At 37.7% G+C, this 18162-nt stretch overlaps 3 protein-coding genes across 5 annotated transcripts; 1 reads left to right on the top strand and 2 right to left on the bottom strand.

Moving 5' to 3' along the window:
- Positions 1-1142: 1142 nt before the first annotated feature.
- Positions 1143-2478, top strand: LOC18102585 (lysine-rich arabinogalactan protein 19). Its single transcript, XM_006378447.3, has 2 exons — positions 1143-2034; positions 2167-2478. The coding sequence occupies exons 1-2, from the start codon at positions 1426-1428 to the stop codon at positions 2281-2283; spliced, it is 726 nt and encodes a 241-aa protein (XP_006378509.1). The 5' UTR covers positions 1143-1425; the 3' UTR covers positions 2284-2478.
- LOC7489384 (mitochondrial protein import protein ZIM17) lies at positions 2353-4886 on the bottom strand. 3 transcript variants are annotated; one of them, XM_024610426.2, is made up of 4 exons: positions 4680-4886; positions 4432-4555; positions 4013-4144; positions 2353-2626 (listed from the first exon to the last, which is right to left on the bottom strand). In XM_024610426.2, the coding sequence occupies exons 1-4, from the start codon at positions 4823-4825 to the stop codon at positions 2603-2605; spliced, it is 426 nt and encodes a 141-aa protein (XP_024466194.1). In that variant the 5' UTR covers positions 4826-4886; the 3' UTR covers positions 2353-2602. The 3 variants fall into 3 exon arrangements, with proteins under 3 accessions (XP_024466194.1, XP_002314899.3, XP_052312687.1); XM_002314863.3 differs by having other exon boundaries at positions 2353-2633; positions 4680-4880; XM_052456727.1 differs by having other exon boundaries at positions 2512-2646.
- A 6723-nt stretch (positions 4887-11609) lies between these two features.
- Positions 11610-17451, bottom strand: LOC7466931 (phosphate transporter PHO1 homolog 1). Its single transcript, XM_024610423.2, has 15 exons — positions 17437-17451; positions 16974-17241; positions 16576-16879; positions 15709-16120; positions 15534-15582; positions 15353-15424; positions 14935-15064; positions 14092-14212; positions 13741-13990; positions 13532-13636; positions 13349-13393; positions 13083-13235; positions 12666-12944; positions 12057-12193; positions 11610-11921 (listed from the first exon to the last, which is right to left on the bottom strand). Exons 2-15 carry the CDS (start codon positions 17202-17204, stop codon positions 11831-11833), a joined length of 2379 nt encoding a protein of 792 aa, XP_024466191.1. The 5' UTR covers positions 17205-17241; positions 17437-17451; the 3' UTR covers positions 11610-11830.
- Positions 17452-18162: the final 711 nt, after the last annotated feature.

Below are 18162 nucleotides of genomic sequence, written 5' to 3'. Positions count from 1 at the left end.
GCCACGTCTAAAGGTGAAAAATGACTTGGGAATAAAACCTTTTATTAACATTGAGAGATAATCATATCATTGAAAATAGTCACAGATATCAGTCCTCAGGGCCCAGATATCTTGATTCCATGTGGGCCTGCGGTAGCAATTGTCATAGATCAGCTGTGGCAAACCACTGTAAAGTGTAAACCGTTTTGAGTTATTATCTGTAATTGTAACTGCAGAAATTTTGTATGTCCGTTGTGGAAAAAAAAAAAAAAAAAGGGGGGGGGGGGGGGGGTTTCGTTGGCAGAGACTGGTGGATATCGTCAGGTTGGCAGAACAGCCCCAAGTTATGAAAGTTGATAATTTGATACAATTTGCTTTCCCAATTGTGGGTGGTTAGAATCTGGCAACAGATGGTCTCAAGCCTGAACTTGTGGGTATGACAATTATCAGCTCCTGCGTTGGGCATTATGCATTTGATTACGACTTTCCAAACTCGATCGGAGAGTGCTCCGTGAACTAACAAAAGTCCTTAACTGAGTAGGCACAATTTGTTTCCGTATTTGAAATTGTATTTGGATGTACTTAATTTTAAAAAATATTAAATTGATATTTTTTGTATTTTCCAATGGTTTTGATGATATTAAAAATAAAAATCTGGAAAAAAATAATTTTAGTATATTTTCAAGTTAAAAATATTTTTTTTAAAATACCATGCACTATAATATTAAACACCAACAAAAAAAGAAAGGAAGAAAAGGGAACCTGACCTTTCTTTCCTTAAATCGGACAGGGACTGCTTACCAATGTTTAGGTTGTGTTAGGATCGACATCGTGGTCTCTGCTGAGTAGGTGAAAGGTTAGCCCGGATTGCCGGCTGCATTGCCTCCCTCTCATTTCACTCCATCACTTGTCCAGCCATTTTGCCATATTTACCACAACATATCGATGATTGCGGAAATTATGATCATAAAATATAAACTCGTGATTCAAGTTTTTGTTAGTTTCAAGATTCTAGTAAAAAGCAAACACATATTGCCTAATTACGACATTCCACCTTGAAGAAAAAGAAACTCCAGAGCCTTCACTCTTCGTGCTCGGTTCTAAATGAGTTGAAAATGCACAGCAAAAAATCAAACACAGCACAACCATTGACAATCCTATCAACACAAATAACTGCATCCATATAGCTAAAACTTAAAGCAGTACATCTTTTTTCTTCAGCAAGATTTCTCAATTTTAGGCCCCAAATCTTGGTTGATAGGACCAGCCAATTGCAGAGCTGTCCGAATACGACATCACTCCAGATCATTAGAAGGGATGTCGCATTCAAATGAAGACAACATCTCTCCCTCTTAACATTCCACCAAACATTTACTAAATTTAAAAGCCTTTCCATAACTCTATATAACAATGTTACGTCTTCCTGTTGATTCTCATCACAACTAAATGGCTTCGGTGCTTTGGGCTCTCATCTTGGCATGTCTGAGTTTCCCACTAGCTATTACTGATGCCCAAACACCAGCTGTTTCGCCATCAACACCTACAACCACCACACCTCCACCCACAACCACACCAACCACTCCAACACAATCACCAGCAAGTGCAGTGACACCCCCAACTGCAACCACTCCTATATCATCACCATCTCCTAAAGTCGCACCAGCTACCACCCCAGTAGTTCCACCACCACAACCACCACAAAGTTCTCCAGCTGCCACTCCAATACCACCACCAGCTACACCGCCACCACAAGTGTCTCCAGCACCAGCTCCAGCAACACCACCACCAGCACCAGCTCCAGCTAAGGAAGTACCTGCACCCGCACCAGCAACACCACCACCGGCACCTGTGCCAGCACCAGCTATTCCACCACCAGCCCCCTCACCATCATTAGTGCCTTCCCCAGCACCAGCTCCTGGAAAACACAAGATGAAAAGAAAACACAAGCACAAGCATCATCATCATGCACCAGCTCCTGCACCAAACCCCCCCAGCCCCCCAGCCCCACCTACAGTGACAACAGCATCTGAGGACACAGCTCCTGCACCATCCCCAGTACGCTTTTAAACAATTAAATTTATTTACTCTAAACCATTAACTGAATGCGCTAATATTTCCATTTCAGAAAAGATCGAAATGAGTGTCAAATTGTTCTAAAGAGTGTACCCTGCTTTTTCTAACTTGCAGAATGGAGGAAATACATTGTATCACCAGGAAGGAAGGGCAAGAATGTGGGCAAGAATGTGGGCAAGGACAGTGTTAGCATTTGCCTCTCTGCTGGTTGTTACAGGCTACAGTTTCTAGAAACCTTACCAAGCCATGAAATTATTTTTATAATGAAAAGAGAGATTATTTTATATGTACAAAATAAGATTGGTATGGAATTCATATTATAGGAATTAAAATGTAAAAGGCAAGCCAAGAAATTGTCAACATTTTTGTACATTTTCAGTCCCTCGAAGTATATAATAAAGACGGACCTTACAACCATGAACAAAACTATTCAAAAGAAGAAACAGAATAGAAACTTGATTCATTGTTTCTTATCAAACTTGATCTGCATTTGATTCTGCACTGATTTCCTCCCGCAAGTCATACTCAACAATAAGACCAAGATTATCAGCTAACTTGTGATACCTCTCACACCCTGCACACTACAAGAAGTACCTGCTGGTAAGATAAGCACTGAAGTTTTTATTTAAACTAGAAGGCAAAGCAGAAAAATTCACTACTTCCTCCCAAACTAACATGCCCAGTCAACAATGTTTTTTTAAGACATAATATTCAACAAACTTTATAAACAGGAAATACTTATAAATTATCTTGCTAGTCTTTATTTTCAATTGCATATTGATTTGTATCTGTAAATGAATATCTTGGCCATGAGCAAGATATTTCAAATTGTATTACTTTTATACAGCATCATAACCAGACAAACAACAACCCAGCATGAATTTCAACTACTCATTGTATACAAGCAGTGGCAGCAAACTCAAGTACTACTGAGACAATATGTTGCCATATGCTCTTGCTAGCTGCATGGTGTGCAAGAGAAGCTTGGTGTTTTTGAGCGTTCATAATAACCCAACCCTAAATGAGATAACCGTTGTATGTGGTGAATTAATGAGTTAGTGCAGTGAAAAAATAATGATAATAGTTCAGGAAAAAAAAATAATAAAAACCATCTGTAAGATTGGGCACCTGAGGCATAATATGGGGAGCATACGAAAATATCCATGGACAAAATTCTGGAGACAGGTGGTGGCATATATAACACATCAATATAAAAACAAAAAACCAATCTGCTTCAGATGCAGTGTTTTGTATCAGAAACTGTTCTTCCCTGACGAGTATCTATAATGATCTAAGGGAAAACTAAGGTTCTGCAAGCTTCCCCAAAAATGAATAAGAAGAAAATAACATTCATGAAACAATTCCCTAGGCAGAAATGAAGCAATATGAATAACCATGTTCATTCCCATGAACAAATAAATATGGTTATTCAGGAAATAACCTCATGCAAAATGCTAAATAAGCTCCCAGAGAATGCTCCAATCTATTCCAACAGTTGTTGAAAAACAACCAGAGCAGAACCAGCCCTTTAACAGCCCCTTTTCATGCAGCATGCTATTATTTAAGAATAATGTCTTATGGTATCAGGTTAATTTCTATTGAGAAAACTTTTTGAAAACATGTTGATCACTAATAACATCGACAACATTTCCTTACGAAACGGCGATGGAATTTTAATTTTCTTGAGTGCTTCATATTCCTTTTAAGGCCCTCTATTTTTCTACTCTAATTCATATCATTTCTCTATGGAGCATCCACTTTGAAGATAAAGCATAAAAGGCTTGTATCAGAAGTTTTAGATTATACTTTTCCAAGAAAAATACCAAATCAGAATACTCTTTTATTGTTGTTGTTATTTTTTAAGTCAAAAGTACAGCACACCACATGATAAATACTTACTGGTAAGAAACATATTACAAAAGAATTGTCATTCTAGCAGTCAAGAAGAACAGATGAGTACCTGCACAAATACAAGTCCCCGTTCATAGGCTAAACGATTTATAAGCCTCTGGGACCTCTCGCCACACTCATTACAAGTAAATTGCACAAGCAAACTCCTCCTTGGCAGCTTTATGTCAATGGTTGCACTCTCCTAAAAGAACATGCATGAAAATAAAACTAAGAATTTTCTGTTTTCTCTTCTTTTTTGGTTAAAGCATCAAACTAATGCAAATTACTTATTAGTAAAATTGACTCACTCTTCACATGCATACACATATAATAAAAAACAAGGAAAACTGGGAAACATCAAACGGGTAATGCATCATCAAGACCACAATTATTCACCAACAGTAAAAACCCAAATATTGCTCTTAACTTAAAACACAAATCTATCAAAACTAAAAGCAACTAACACTAACATTACCAAAAACCACATACCTCATTCAAATCATTTGATTCTACTTCGGGGTATGTCTCAGAATTGCCATCCACCAACCCAGAAACCACAAATAGCCTACGGGACCGTTTTGGTAATATTGCTTCTGTATGAGAGATTCTCAACCTGCCCAAAAAAAGGAAAGGAAAGGAAAAGAAAAACAACTAAAAGTTAAGAAAGACTTGATCTTTAGTGTTCACTAGTAGTAAAGTTTGAAACTTTAAAGAGAGACTTCATGAGGGAGTGTGACCTGGGGTTTGTGGTGGAGAAAGAAATGGGTTTGTAAGAGTTGGGGAAGAGAAGGGGATAAATGGGTTTGCGTTTGGGATTTGGTTTCATACAAGTTAAGGTGGGTAAGAAACTGCATTGAGAGAGGGTGGCGGCGGCGGCGGCCATGGTGGTTTGATTTTTTGAATTCTGATACTATGTTGTCTGTTTTTTAGTTATTTCAGGCTATATATATATATACCCTTTTTGTTAGAAGGAGAGGATAATTCTTGTATGACATGTCGTTTTATAGTAGTAGTAAAATTGTCGTTTAGCTAGCCCTTACATGCCATGGGGAAACGGTTGTGAAATCCATAAACCACCGAAAACTATTCAAGAAAACAAATCCAAGAAATCAAATCTCAAATGACAGCATCTATGTGGATCCACCCACTGCTGCCCATAGGAGCTTGGCCGCCGCACCATTAACACCCACAGCCCCCTCCTATCATAGATCGCAAAACGTACCAACGTCCATGAAATCATAACCCAGATTACAGATGGATGGCCACAGCGTTTATGACACAGATTTCTTTTGATGAGAGGAGATTTTTTGTTTTTGTTTTGTTTTTTAATAAGCCATGGGATTCATAAAAGGACGAAAGGAAAAACACACGGCGAATGCAGCAACAAGGAGTAGCGAAGACTACTCATAGCAGCAAAATAGTGCCGGAACAAAAAGGAGAAGGGTAAGAAGAGAGAGAGTCAACTGGACCATACCATAGCAGGATCTGAAAGAAGTAAATTCAAAAACCCATCAACACGAGGGACTTTTTTTTAATTATTATTATTATTATCTAGTCAACAAAGTGAAAGGATTTGACATTTTTAATCCCGTTTATATTATGAAATCTGAAGACAAGACCGTGAGGATTTTTTTGGGCATTTGAGTGAACGGAGTTTTGTTTTGTGCATTCAGAATAGCCTGCCTCTCCCTCTGTTTATTTCCTTCATAAAGTTTTTGTGATTCAAAGTTGTAAAAGAAAGGAATGCATGCATATGTGGGTAGATGGTCTGCTCAAAATCCATTATATCGGTGTTTGAAAATACGTAAAAACAAACAAAAGATGTCAGAAACACAAACTTGTGATTGATCTTGAAAGTCAATTGAAGATTTGTTTTAGACAAAAAAGGAAAGAACGAACGAACTTGTTTTCGTTTGATGAGGACTAATGGGTGAGTGATATAGCATTTGTTCGGGATTATATGCCAGTGCCAGTCACTTCTAGTTTAAACCTCGAAGCCTCCTTGTCTGAATGATATTTACGAAGTTCCTATAAATTGTAGTCCCTGCCATTCTAACCATCTTGTTCTGGAAAATTGAATGCACCGGTCCTAATCTCAGTGTAATGTTCTAAGTTCATTTTATTGGGATCAGCAAAGCCACTGAAGAAATTATGCCTGGGCTAACTGCAGGTACTAGTCTAGTATGTGTTTGAATTCTGGTATTTTGTTGAAGAAGAAGAAGAATATGATAGAAGAAATAAAGCTTGAATGTGCAGAGAAGTTTAATGAAGAAGTTCTGTATTTTTTCTTATTACTTTTCAATTCTGTAGCCTTGCTTTTATACTTAATTCATGTAACTGATTCCTTTATTTTAAGAATCAAGATCATCTCACGTAAAACTGATTTACAATCAGTTTTGTAACAGTAAAAACATAAAAACAGAAATAACGGTTTTAACTGCCTTCTTAACTGTTTTAACAGAATTTCTGCAACTTCTTCATCCTTCTTGCTGCAGTCTTCTTCATCAATTTTTATCAACAGTAATCAGCTTAGCTTTCAACAGCCTCTCCTAAGCTGTTTACTGATTTAACTCCAAGATCCAGTCTTAATTTCTTAAATCTGTCTTTGGGTAATGCCTTTGTGAAGATGTCTGCAAGTTGTTCTTCACTTTTGCAGAACTTGACATCAATTACTCCTTCTTGCAGAGCCTCTCTTATAAAGTGATACTTTCTGTTTATGTGTCTTGTTCTCTGATGAAAAACTGGATTCTTGGCCATCGAAATTGCTGACATGTTATCACAGAACAAGGGTGTTGCTTCAGCTTGCATTTCCCCAAAATCATCAAGCACAAACCGTAGCCAAATGGCCTGAGCAGTTGCTTCAGATGCTGAGACATACTCAGCTTCTGCAGTTGACAATGCTACTGTGTTTTGTTTTACAGAAGACCAGGAGAATGCTCCACTTCCAAAACTGAATGCATAGCCCGAAGTACTCCTGTTATCATCTTCACTTCCTGCCCAATCTGCATCACAAAATCCAATGAGAGTTGCTGATTGCTCCCTCACATATTCAATCCCATAACTGAGAGTTCCTTGCACATATCTTAGAACTCTTTTTGCAGCTCCCATGTGAATCTTGGTAGGTCCAGTCATGAACCTTGATAATAAACTTGCAGCATACATTAGATCAGGTCTTGTAGCTGTCAAATATAGTAGACTTCCTACTATTCTTCTATAAAGACTTTCATCAGCCAACTCACTTCCATCTTTCTTCTTCAGTTTCTCTCCAGTGGCCAGGGGAATGGAAACTGGTTTGCAATCATCAAGTCCAAACTTACTGAGCAGAGATTTGGCATATTTCCCTTGATGAATAAACACTCCTCGATTGGTTTGTAGTATCCCCATGCCAAGAAAATGGTGAAGAAGTCCAAGATCAGACATCTCATATCTCTGCATCATTTCCCTTTTGAATTCATTGAGAAGCCTCTCACTGCTGCCAGTGTACACTATGTCATCAACATAGATTGAAACTATGATCAAATTTCCTTCCATGTCTGATCTTGTATATAGAGTAGCTTCACTTCCACTCCTTTTAAAATTGCACATAGAGAGATATGTATCAATCTCACTATACCAGGCTCTCGGTGCCTGTTTTAATCCATACAAAGCCTTTTTTAGTTTGTAAACTTTGTGTCCTGCATTCTTTACTTCAAACCCTTCAGGCTGCTCAACATATACTTCTTCTTCAAGTACACCATTTAGGAATGCTGACTTGACATCCAATTGAAACAACTTCCATCCCTTCTGTGCTGCAAGTGCAATGAGAGTTCGAATTGTATCTAACTTTGCTACTGGTGCAAAGGTTTCATTGTAATCAATTCCAGATTTCTGTGCATAACCCTTTGCTACAAGTCGAGCCTTGTGTTTCTGAACTGATCCATCAAGATGAAGCTTGGTTTTGTACACCCATTTCACTCCTATCACAGGTTTATCACTTGGTCTTTCCACCAATTCCCAAGTATTGTTCTTCTCTATCACTTCCAATTCTTCCTTCATAGCCTCCTGCCAGGCTTTATCCCCAGCAGCCTCTTGATAATTCTCGGGTTCTATGATGCACATGTGACACCTTGCATATATGTCTTCCAAGGTTTTCAGTTTCACTGGAGTAGAGCTTGGTGAAGATTGTTGACTGTTAACACTATCAATCTTCTCAGCTGACTCTTCAACTATAGGATTTTGATTGCAATGTTCAACATTGTCGGGTTGAATTTCAGAAGTGTGTTCCTCAAGATTCTCACCTTCAATTATACCTCCTTCATGATTGAAGGACAAGTGGATTTGGTTCATCAGTTTTCCCTTCCAATTCCATGCTTTATCTTCACTGAAAATCACACTTTTTGAGAGAACAATCTTCTCAGTTTTCAGATCATATATCCTATACCCTTTTTCACAGCTGCCATATCCAACAAACACTCCCTTTCCAGCTTTGCTATCCCATTTCTGCCTTAGTGATGCTGGGATATGTGTGTAACACAAGCAACCGAACACCTTCAAATGCTTGACTCCTGGCTTCCTTCCCGTGAAGGCTTCAAAAGGAGTCTTTTCTGCAACAGATGTTGTATAACATCTGTTCTGTATATACACAGCTGTATTAACAGCTTCTGCCCAGAAGGTTACTGGCATTCCTTTCTCTATCAGCATAGATCTCCCTATCTCACAAATTATTCTGTTTCTCCTTTCTGCAACTCCATTCTGTTGAGGGGAGTATGCAACTGTCAATTGCCTCTCCATTCCTTGCTTCTCACAGAATTCTTCAAATTCTTTGGAAGTATATTCTCCTCCTCTGTCACTTCTTAGCTTCTTCAATTTGTGTCCACTTTGCAGCTCAACGAATGCTTTGAATTTCTTGAATACATTCAGTGCACCAGATTTATTTATGAGAAAGTATACCCAGCACATTCTTGAGTAATCATCAATAAATGTGATGAAGTATCTGTTTCCTCCCACAGAGTCATTCTGCATTGGTCCACACAGATCAGTGTGGATCAATTCCAGTGGATTGCTTGCTCTCCACACTTGCTCTTTGATGAATTTCTCCCTGTGATGTTTGCCTGATGCACAACCTGCACAAACATCTTCTACTTCAGTCAGAGCAGGAAGTCCACACACCATCTCTTTCTGCTGCATCTTCTTCATGCTGGCAAAGTTCAAGTGTCCAAGTCTCCTATGCCATATCCAGGAATCCTCAGTCACTGAAGCTTTCCTTGCTGCAGGTGTAATACTTTCAAGTGAAAGTGGAAAGCATCGATTTCCTCCCATGATTACTATTGCTATAACATTGTTGAGGCTTTCATCATCAAATATTACTGCCTTGTTACCTCCAAACAGAATGTAATAGCCATGCTCCATCATCTGCCCTACACTTAGTAAGTTTTCATCCAATCCGGGAACAAGCAACACTTCTTTTATGTATCTCTTCCCATGCTGAGTTTCCACAACCAATGTACCTTTTCCAGTAGCTTGTACAAGGTCTCCTGAGCCCATCTTCACTTTGCATGTTACTGATCTATCAATGTTGATTAATTCAGATTCTTGAGAAGTCATGTGATTGCTGCAGGCACTATCCACAAACCATATCTTTTTGTCTTGCAAACTCGCAGCATGGCAAGCATAGAACATGGTTCCAGTGATGACTCCTTCTTCTTTAGCATAATTTGCAAGTTGTTTGTGATTCTGACTTTCACAATCTTTTGTAATATGGCCAAACTGATTGCATCTTCCACATCTTGGTTTTCCTTTGTGCCTGCACAATCCAAAATGATGTTTTTGACAAACTTGACACTGTGGTTTTTCTCCTGCTTGACTGCTCCCACCACTAGTGTTATTCCAGTTTGAGTTGCTGTAATTCAGAGTTCTGTTTGGATTCCAGTTTGATCCCCTCCTGTCTTGTGGTTGCCATTTTTGTGTAGGTCTGCCTTGGAAACTCTTGTGAGAATTGTAAGCTTGATTGTTTCCAATTTTAAAACTGCTAAAGGCTTTTTCTGTTCCTCTTAGCTTATCCCTTTCATCATGCAGATCCTCCCTCTTATCATATACTTTAACAGAAGCAATGACTTCTTCTGCTCTTAGAACTTCAAGATCACGTGTCTCTTCAATTATAGACACAATGGATTTATATCTTCTGCTTAAACTCATTAACAATTTCTGCACAATTCTGTTTTCTGATACATCTTCACCTAATGATTTTAGGTTGTTTATAGTTGCAAAGAATTTAGCTAGATAACCATCTAAGCTTTCACTTTCTGTCATTCTCAAATATTCAAAGTCTGCTCTTACTCCTTGAAGTTTCACAGCTCTAACCTTTTTATCTCCTCTGAATTCTCTGCTCAAGATGTCCCATGCTCCTTTTGCAGTTTTCTCATTTCTTATACGTGGGAATAGATCATCTGTTAATGCTCCTTGTATGAGGCTTAAAGCCTTTGCATTCTTGATTTTTTCTTCTCTGGATGTCGTGGATGCATGCAATATAATTTGATCAGCCTCACTCTCTTCATCGCCTGATCCTCCTGCAATCTCAGGTGCTTGATGAGACTTTATTCCATCTTCAACTACTTCCCATAGATCGAGTGCTATGAGGACAGTTTCCATTTTTACAGCCCAAAAATCATAATTCGTGCCATTGAACTGTGGAGTTCTTAAGTCTCCTCCAGCTGAGCTTGATCCTACCATTTTTGAGTAATTAACAGTTTAATCAATCTCTTTTTCACAGTCTACGCCCCTCTCAGGAATCAGTTTGCAGCTCTGATACCATGTTTGAATTCTGGTATTTTGTTGAAGAAGAAGAAGAATATGATAGAAGAAATAAAGCTTGAATGTGTAGAGAAGTTTAATGAAGAAGTTCTGTATTTTTTCTTATTACTTTTCAATTCTGTAGCCTTGCTTTTATACTTAATTCATGTAACTGATTCCTTTATTTTAGGAATCAAGATCATCTCACGTAAAACTGATTTACAATCAGTTTTGTAACAGTAAAAACAGAAAAACAGAAATAACGGTTTTAACTGCCTTCTTAACTGTTTTAACAGAATTTCTGCAACTTCTTCATCCTTCTTGCTGCAGTCTTCTTCATCGATTTTTATCAACAGTAATCAGCTTAGCTTTCAACAGTATGAAGGTGTCCTTATGCTATAAAATATCGAAAATCAAAGCTTTAAAGTTGAAATTAAAAATAATTCTATATTATTTTTTAACTTTATTTTTAAATGAAAGTATTTTGAACTTGAAATATCACATGTTAATCTCTCTTACACGTAGTTTAAATTATTAAGTTAGTTATGTTACTCTTTAAGATACAATGGCATCTTGACCATTCAGAGCAGAATCTTCTTGTGCGTGCTAGCAGCAGGGCTTATTTTAGTTAAGGTTTTGCAGAATCACTTCTTCTTCATGAGCACACAAGAAGAAGATTTGAATCCACCGATGTGTTAAAACATCGGAAAGCATTGCAGATGACTTGGTGAAGTAGCTGTCGGTTACTTGAAAAACCAAAAGAAAGAAAGAAAGAAATGTTGCTTTACTATAGTCCTGGCTTATGGTCTTGCCTTAGTTATGGATTTAAATACTTCTTAACGTAGTCCTGTGTTTTGCAGAACCTGGATAGAAAGGCGAAAAATATTGGCAAGAAAGAGTTAACTAGAAATTAAGGCAAGTGCCCTACGCACAATTTTTTTTCCTTGAAGAAAAATCTGTATACAAGTATGAACCTTTTACCATCCCTGGAACAATTATGACCAAGTTGATGTCTTGCTAAACAACTTGTACAATAAGGTTCTTATCAGAAAAATTTGAGTTGAAAAATGTACGTAAATCCCAACCGACTTCTGTAAGAAACTGCTGCCAATGAGTATCATCAGTCTTCCTCGTCCACTTCATGAAAAGGAAGTGGCACTGTCTTAACTGCTCTAAACTTGCCAGCGTTATTTAGATGCTCATTCTCCAACCTGGACATTTGAAACACTTTTTTTTATTAGACCTTATGAGACCTAATGAAAAGTTATGAAATGTTGCAATTTGATTTTGCATGATCATATTAACAAAACACAAATGGCTACATCCATTTTCAAACAATCTATTACCTGTAAAAATTCCACTGTCCTCTCCTAATGACTTCAAGGGAAGCTAAAAATAGTCCAGTTACTCTGTAATCAACATGCTCAAAGTTTGAATGGAGAACAGTTTGTAGCCAAGCAAGCCTGAGAATAAGGTTCAATCCCTGCAGGAAACATCCAAAGTTCGATTTAGAATTTACTTTGGAATCGAAATGACTTATACTTGCAACTTGAAAAGAAATCAAATCGAATCTGTGTCTGCAATGTGTCCTTAATTTCAGAAATCTAGTTCTCTCTCCTTGTCTACCTATTCCTAGCCTAGCTGGTATGGGATAGGAATCTTACTTTCATTGTAAAATGCCACTATCAGTACTTATCATAAGAATATGTTCATTGTGCTCTTTCGAAGAAAATCTTATCTTGATCATCTTATATCTAAAAATGAAAATGGGCAAGTTGGATGTCTAATCAGAAATCAGAATAACTTGGTTGGTGCCAATATCCATGCATTGGATAATCGGTTGGTGTGTTCTGAGATCTTGGCTTTGCTGGCAATTATTAAATTCGTATGCCACTCAAATCGAAACTATATCATTCCACTGCAAAAGAGAGTGATTAAGGAGACATAACATGTACCATGGAGAAGTAGTAAATGAACTTCTGACGAAGCATTAATTCATTCCTTAGCCAGGGATTCTTTGAATTGATCTGGAGCAAACCCCAATCCTTTACAAAGTCCCAATACAATTGGTATATTGTTGCAGCACTTGAGACAACTACAACAAGGCACAGCCATCCAATACTCCTTTCTTTCTCGTAGGCCACTTTGGCTCCAGCTGCTAACATTGCCGATACATATTTGCCTAGATTGACAAGGTGGCTTGTCTGTCCTTCATCAAACCATCGCCTAGCACACTGCACCCGCAGTTAAGTTTAATAAATTAGTAATCAGATGCACTGAAATTGTTTAAAGAAGATAGATTGAACCACAAGTAAGCGAATGATGCAAATGATCGGTACTGAAGCAAGGGGCTGGAAAGCTTAATACCATACCTGCATTGCTCTCCAGTAATAGGGTAGGAACGACACTGCATAAGCAAGATCGCGGAAATGCTTGGCCCTCATGCAGTAGCCATAGTCCTGATTTTTGTAGCTTCCAGTTAAATAATAGCATGCTACATACTCAAGGTTCCTAAGCATTGGCACCTGTTCAATAACAAATAACATCAGTCAAGCTGTAAATTTTCTGACTTCTACTGAACTATTGAGGTTTAATACTGTTTTGCAACCAGAAGCCTTTATTTGGCACTAAAACCAACCTGACTGCAAAGTTGATCGGCCATAAAGAAGTCCAGCATGACAACCTGCGGAGACAATAATTACAAGCAGTTAAATAGATGATTTGGTTAAAATTTCTTTCAGCACAGAAGAAACTCACACTGAAGGCTAAGCCTACGAAACCATATGTTTGAAACTTCAACAGATTTTATTTTATTTTTTACCTTATAGAGAGGTGATAGAACGATGTTCCTTAGCACACAAAGGAAGCGAAAACGACTTGAGCGGTAGCAAATCTTGAAGGGGCACACAAGCAATAACATGAAGCTCTGCGCATAAAGTAGTGACAAATTTTATCAAGAATTCGGCTCCAAACAAAAGAAGTTACTTGAAGTGTATTTAAGTCTTGTCAGATTTTTAATCAACAATTTACCAATAACAGAAGGCCTGGGATGACTTGAACTTGGGAAAACGAGTGTCCTTTGATATGAAGTGACAAATGAATAAACATGACTCCCACTACAGCAGTCATCGATGTGGTGCAAATCAAGAATACATCTCTGTACTTCAGCTCCTTTGTAGGGCCCAGCTCAAAGATGAAGCTATAATTTATCCTGGCTTTCCTCCACATGAAAATGTTGCAACCATACAGAAAGAAGTGCAGGAACATCAAGGTGAACATGCTGCAAATAACAAATTAAGTCCCTTTTTTCTGTAAGCTGCCTTTCTTTAAAAGAATTTCAAATGTGATCTTAATACAAGGGTAGATCTGAGGGCAACTTGCCTAAGCACAGGATAGACAGTTTCCATGTACACAGTATCTGGCTGCCGTCTGTACATCCCCGTGATATGAGCCATTATGACATAACCAACGAAGAGGGCTATGAAGCACCCAGTGAACAGTCCTGAATATTTTCACGCATATCAAGTCAATATTCATCCATCTATAATTCATTGAACATTGAGTCCAATAATTATCAGTCAACGACTACGTGGTAATATGTGAATGAGATTGACTAAATTCAGTCAATTTCGCATTCAAGGGTATGTTGGAAGCTGTGCAAACTAGTTTAACATTATGCTTGTAAGCACAGGAAATCAGTATCTGATAAATTGTGCGATGCAAGGATCAGAATTTTTTGTTCTTCAGATCAAAGAAGGATATTTAATCATTCAATAGAGGGTTAAGGGAACCTTAATGCCTGATATACAAGTTGAGCACAGGTACTCCACTCATTCAAAAGTGTCAATATTGCAACATATATACTCCATAGCTTTTGAATGCTTAACTGGAAAACATTGTGTTGTCTTTTTAGGAGCTAATAGTATTCCTAAATCCTAATGTTCAATACTTGTACGGATCAAGTTTGTATCGAAGATGATAATGGTATGATATGGGACCTATGCTTTATCATCCACCCAAATAAAGTGAACCAGGCACTGCCCCTCGTTTGAAATCCTAGTGGCCTGATGGGTCCATATTTATGTTTCTTTTAAGCCTGTATTTTTTCCACAAAGTGGTTAATAAAGAAGCTCTCCACCCAAATGATTTGATAAAAAAGGAAGATAGCATAAAAAATGCTATCCTGTAATTTTAATACTAGACCATTTCAGTCAAGAAACTCACCGATGAAAAAGGTCACAGAGTGTGATTCTGTATGTTGATGAGGTTTAAGATATTTTCTGGCCTTTCTTCTGTCTTCTTCAGCGAAATGTTTGATAAATAGATCCTCAACTTCATCTGCTAAGTTCATTACCTGTCATTTCTGAGACTAATGAGCAAATGTAACATACGTACCAAACATTTTCTCCATGAAATTTAAAGTGACAGACAAGCATATCCAAGTTCAATTTTCACAAATCCGAGGACTACCCTTCAGTGCGGGCACGAGCAGCAGGATCGGTGGCCACTTGACATTGTCGGAAAATGATCAGGCTAAAAACTAGCCAATGGAAAACGTCTAAAATCATCCTATCATAGTTTTTTCTACAACATAACATGCATAATGGTTTACTTTTAATAGTTTTTGAAATTCAGAATTTACCTTGTCTGAACTGTTAAAATAGGAGCTTTCAACAACTTTTAGATAGATGGGAAGAACTTGTTTTCCAGTTACCTATTGAAAAGAAAGGAGAAAAAACCAAGACAACATCTTTCTCATTAGATATATGCGCAGGCCAAAATGAAATATTAAAAGAGGTTTAAAAGGTAACCTATTTACTTACTTTATCAAACTTCTTCAAAATCTTTATAAAAGCAAGCATGTTCAAGTTCCTGAAATCACATCATTAATTGCAGACCAGACCAGTAAGCTTCTCCATCTCTAAATTAAAAATCAACAATGCAGCAGCTATTTTTTTCCTCTTTCTTCAAAAAAAAGTAATCCTTCAAATTAAATACCTGTAAGTTTTGAGATATCCCAACCCTTTGTAGAGCTCTATGAAAGCTCCTTTAATCATCTTCTCTGCATGATGCAACTTTGTTTTGTTGATATGCAGCTTGCTCCCTTCAGGGTTGCATTTCTTGGAGGACTGACTAACTAAATCTCCCCAAACTAGATAACTGATCGCCGAGAAAGTACGAGAAGGTGTTGTTAGAGGAATGTTTATCCTTAAATTCTTCCCCTGGCAATTGAAAACGTGGCCCGAAAGTGTCCTCAGTTTGATATCGTCTCTTTTCATCCTCATTGATTTTCCCATCTCCCCCATCTCTTCTGATCTTGGGGAGTCCAGGACTTCATTTTTCTCCAGCTCACCTGTGCTGTCGTCTTGAATCTGCTCTTGTTCTCTTCTGTCTTTCACAGAATCTTCCTCTGCAGCCAAGAGAAAGAAAAGATACAGAATAGAGATCATTAATTTACTGATATCAGAATATTTCAAGTAGAAGAGAGGAAAATAAACTCTTGCTCATTAATACTAATACTGGTTCCATTAACTATGCTATTTTTAATTATTATTATTTTCCCAATCTGCTACGATTAATTATGATACCTGAGGGTGTACTGCTACAACTCTTTTATAGCCCATGTTTCAAACAACATACGACTTGAAACATTAAGCATGAAAAGTATTAATGCCGTGCATGAACTTTCATGTCCTGAGTCATGAGAGCAAAAACCATGGATATGAGTCCTAATGGTAAGTGCATATGCAGATTTAGATGAGGATAAGAAAATGTGACATCTTATATTATATCTTTGATTCAATGATGTGAGTTTGGGAATTTAGCTATCGCAGGCCAAATTAAGTTGGAACGTGTCATTTGTACCATAAGAAATGGTGCAATCAATAGAGGCATCCTCAGTGGAATCCTGAGAAGAATTAGCAGCTTTGTCACGCTGCTTTTTGAATGCAGATTTGAGCTCGACAAGAATCTCCATTTGTTTCCTTAAGCAATCCCCCCTATCCAAGAACTCCTTCTCCTTAGTCTTGAAAAATTGGTTAACTTTGTTAAGTTGTAGGTCCAAACATGAGAAAAACTCTTTGGCAGCATCACTATCCTCAAACTGCTCAAGCAGTTCTGTCTCATACAAATCGCCTTTACTAGCTGAAGATGCAAGTTTCTTATGAACCTGTCAGACACCAATATTATTCATCACATCAGTTATTGTCAATCCACATCAAAGAACTAATGCATGTGTTACGGGTAGAGAGAGGAATATATACATGAATGGCTTCGTGGTCCTTATGTTGATGACCAAATAAAGAGAACTCCTTGAGAGAGGAAAGGATGTTGCTGGATAAAGAGTTGTGATGACTGTGCTTGATGGGGTGGTTGCTGTTGTTGTTGAGGAGATGGATTTTCTTGAGGTCTTCCTTGAGCTGCCAGTAATCAACAAAAGCCTCTTTCCATTCAGGCACGAGCTGACCCTCAAACTGCTTAGAGAACTTCACCATCCTTAGTAACTCTCCCGAGCCCGTCACTTATTTTTCCCTAGGAGAGAACAAAAAAAAAAAAAAAAAGGTGTAAGGAGGTAAGTCTTTGTGTGCAGCTAGTCTTGTTGAGACTTGAGAGCGTGTTCATTGGTAGCCCACGATCACATTATTTATGGGATGGAAAAAGGAATATGATTGATGTTCTGTAACCGATGCTCGCGACAGCACATTCTAAAATATCCTTTGCACTTACACTAATAATTCTATGCTTCCTCCACTTGAAAGTTATAGTGGCCAAGATTCGCCGGAAAACTATCAAATAGTCACCGGATGTGATGGCTTCTCTCCTATCACGTTTTCATGAAGGTGTTGAAAGACTTGGGAATTTAAAGTGGATGGGAGTGGGGACGTCTACCTTTCAAAAAATAAAGGGGAGCATCCTCGTCTGCAGGCATAAAATTTGTCATTTAGGAGGATTCCCGAACTATTCCATTCTTCAGTGTTAAATTGTTCTAAAGAATGTACCCTGCTTTTCCTAACTTGTGTGGTATATAAACACATATTTATAGAAAGAGTTGGTTCGAGTGATCAAAAAACCCCCCCAGATTTCACCCTCAGATTCTATTTGAAGATTTGATGCATCTATCTTTGATTAAGTGCTTGTAATATGTTATAAGCTTCGACTTTAATATAAATATAATTCAGTATATATGTATCTCAAAATATATATGGGTGTATACGATATTTTATCCCCCCGAATAGCTGACCGTACCCCAAACTATTTATCTAATAAAAAGCTTTATTAATTACTCATGATAGGTAGGTGAGAATCTAATTCGCTAATGATGTGCATCCTCACAAATGTTGCTTCTAATTAGACCAGCTAATTTCCACTAATTTCAGATTAACTAATAAAAGTAAGTATTATTTCCGATCACAGGAAGATTTTATAATATTTTTATTTTTTCCTCGTGGTACT

This window comes from Populus trichocarpa, chromosome 10, assembly GCF_000002775.5.
Source record: "Populus trichocarpa isolate Nisqually-1 chromosome 10, P.trichocarpa_v4.1, whole genome shotgun sequence".
NCBI classification, from domain to species: domain Eukaryota; kingdom Viridiplantae; phylum Streptophyta; class Magnoliopsida; order Malpighiales; family Salicaceae; genus Populus; species Populus trichocarpa.
This window is presented reverse-complemented; position numbering and strand designations above follow the sequence as displayed.

Excerpts from the sequence above, each read along its gene's own strand:
- LOC7466931 (XM_024610423.2), bottom strand. The coding sequence starts at position 17,204 with ATGGTGAAGTTCTCTAAGCAGTTTGAGGGTCAGCTCGTGCCTGAATGG. Across the intron at positions 15,583-15,708 it reads GGATATCTCAAAACTTACAG|GAACTTGAACATGCTTGCTT; the intron begins GTATTTAATTTG and ends ATGTGATTTCAG. Across the intron at positions 14,213-14,934 it reads CTCTGTGACCTTTTTCATCG|GACTGTTCACTGGGTGCTTC; the intron begins GTGAGTTTCTTG and ends GAAAATATTCAG.
- LOC18102585 (XM_006378447.3), top strand. The coding sequence starts at position 1,426 with ATGGCTTCGGTGCTTTGGGCTCTCATCTTGGCATGTCTGAGTTTCCCA. Across the intron at positions 2,035-2,166 it reads CAGCTCCTGCACCATCCCCA|AATGGAGGAAATACATTGTA; the intron begins GTACGCTTTTAA and ends TCTAACTTGCAG.
- LOC7489384 (XM_002314863.3), bottom strand. The coding sequence starts at position 4,825 with ATGGCCGCCGCCGCCGCCACCCTCTCTCAATGCAGTTTCTTACCCACC. Across the intron at positions 4,145-4,431 it reads AATCAAATGATTTGAATGAG|GAGAGTGCAACCATTGACAT; the intron begins GTATGTGGTTTT and ends ATGTTCTTTTAG. Across the intron at positions 2,634-4,012 it reads GGGGACTTGTATTTGTGCAG|TGTGCAGGGTGTGAGAGGTA; the intron begins GTACTCATCTGT and ends TACTTCTTGTAG.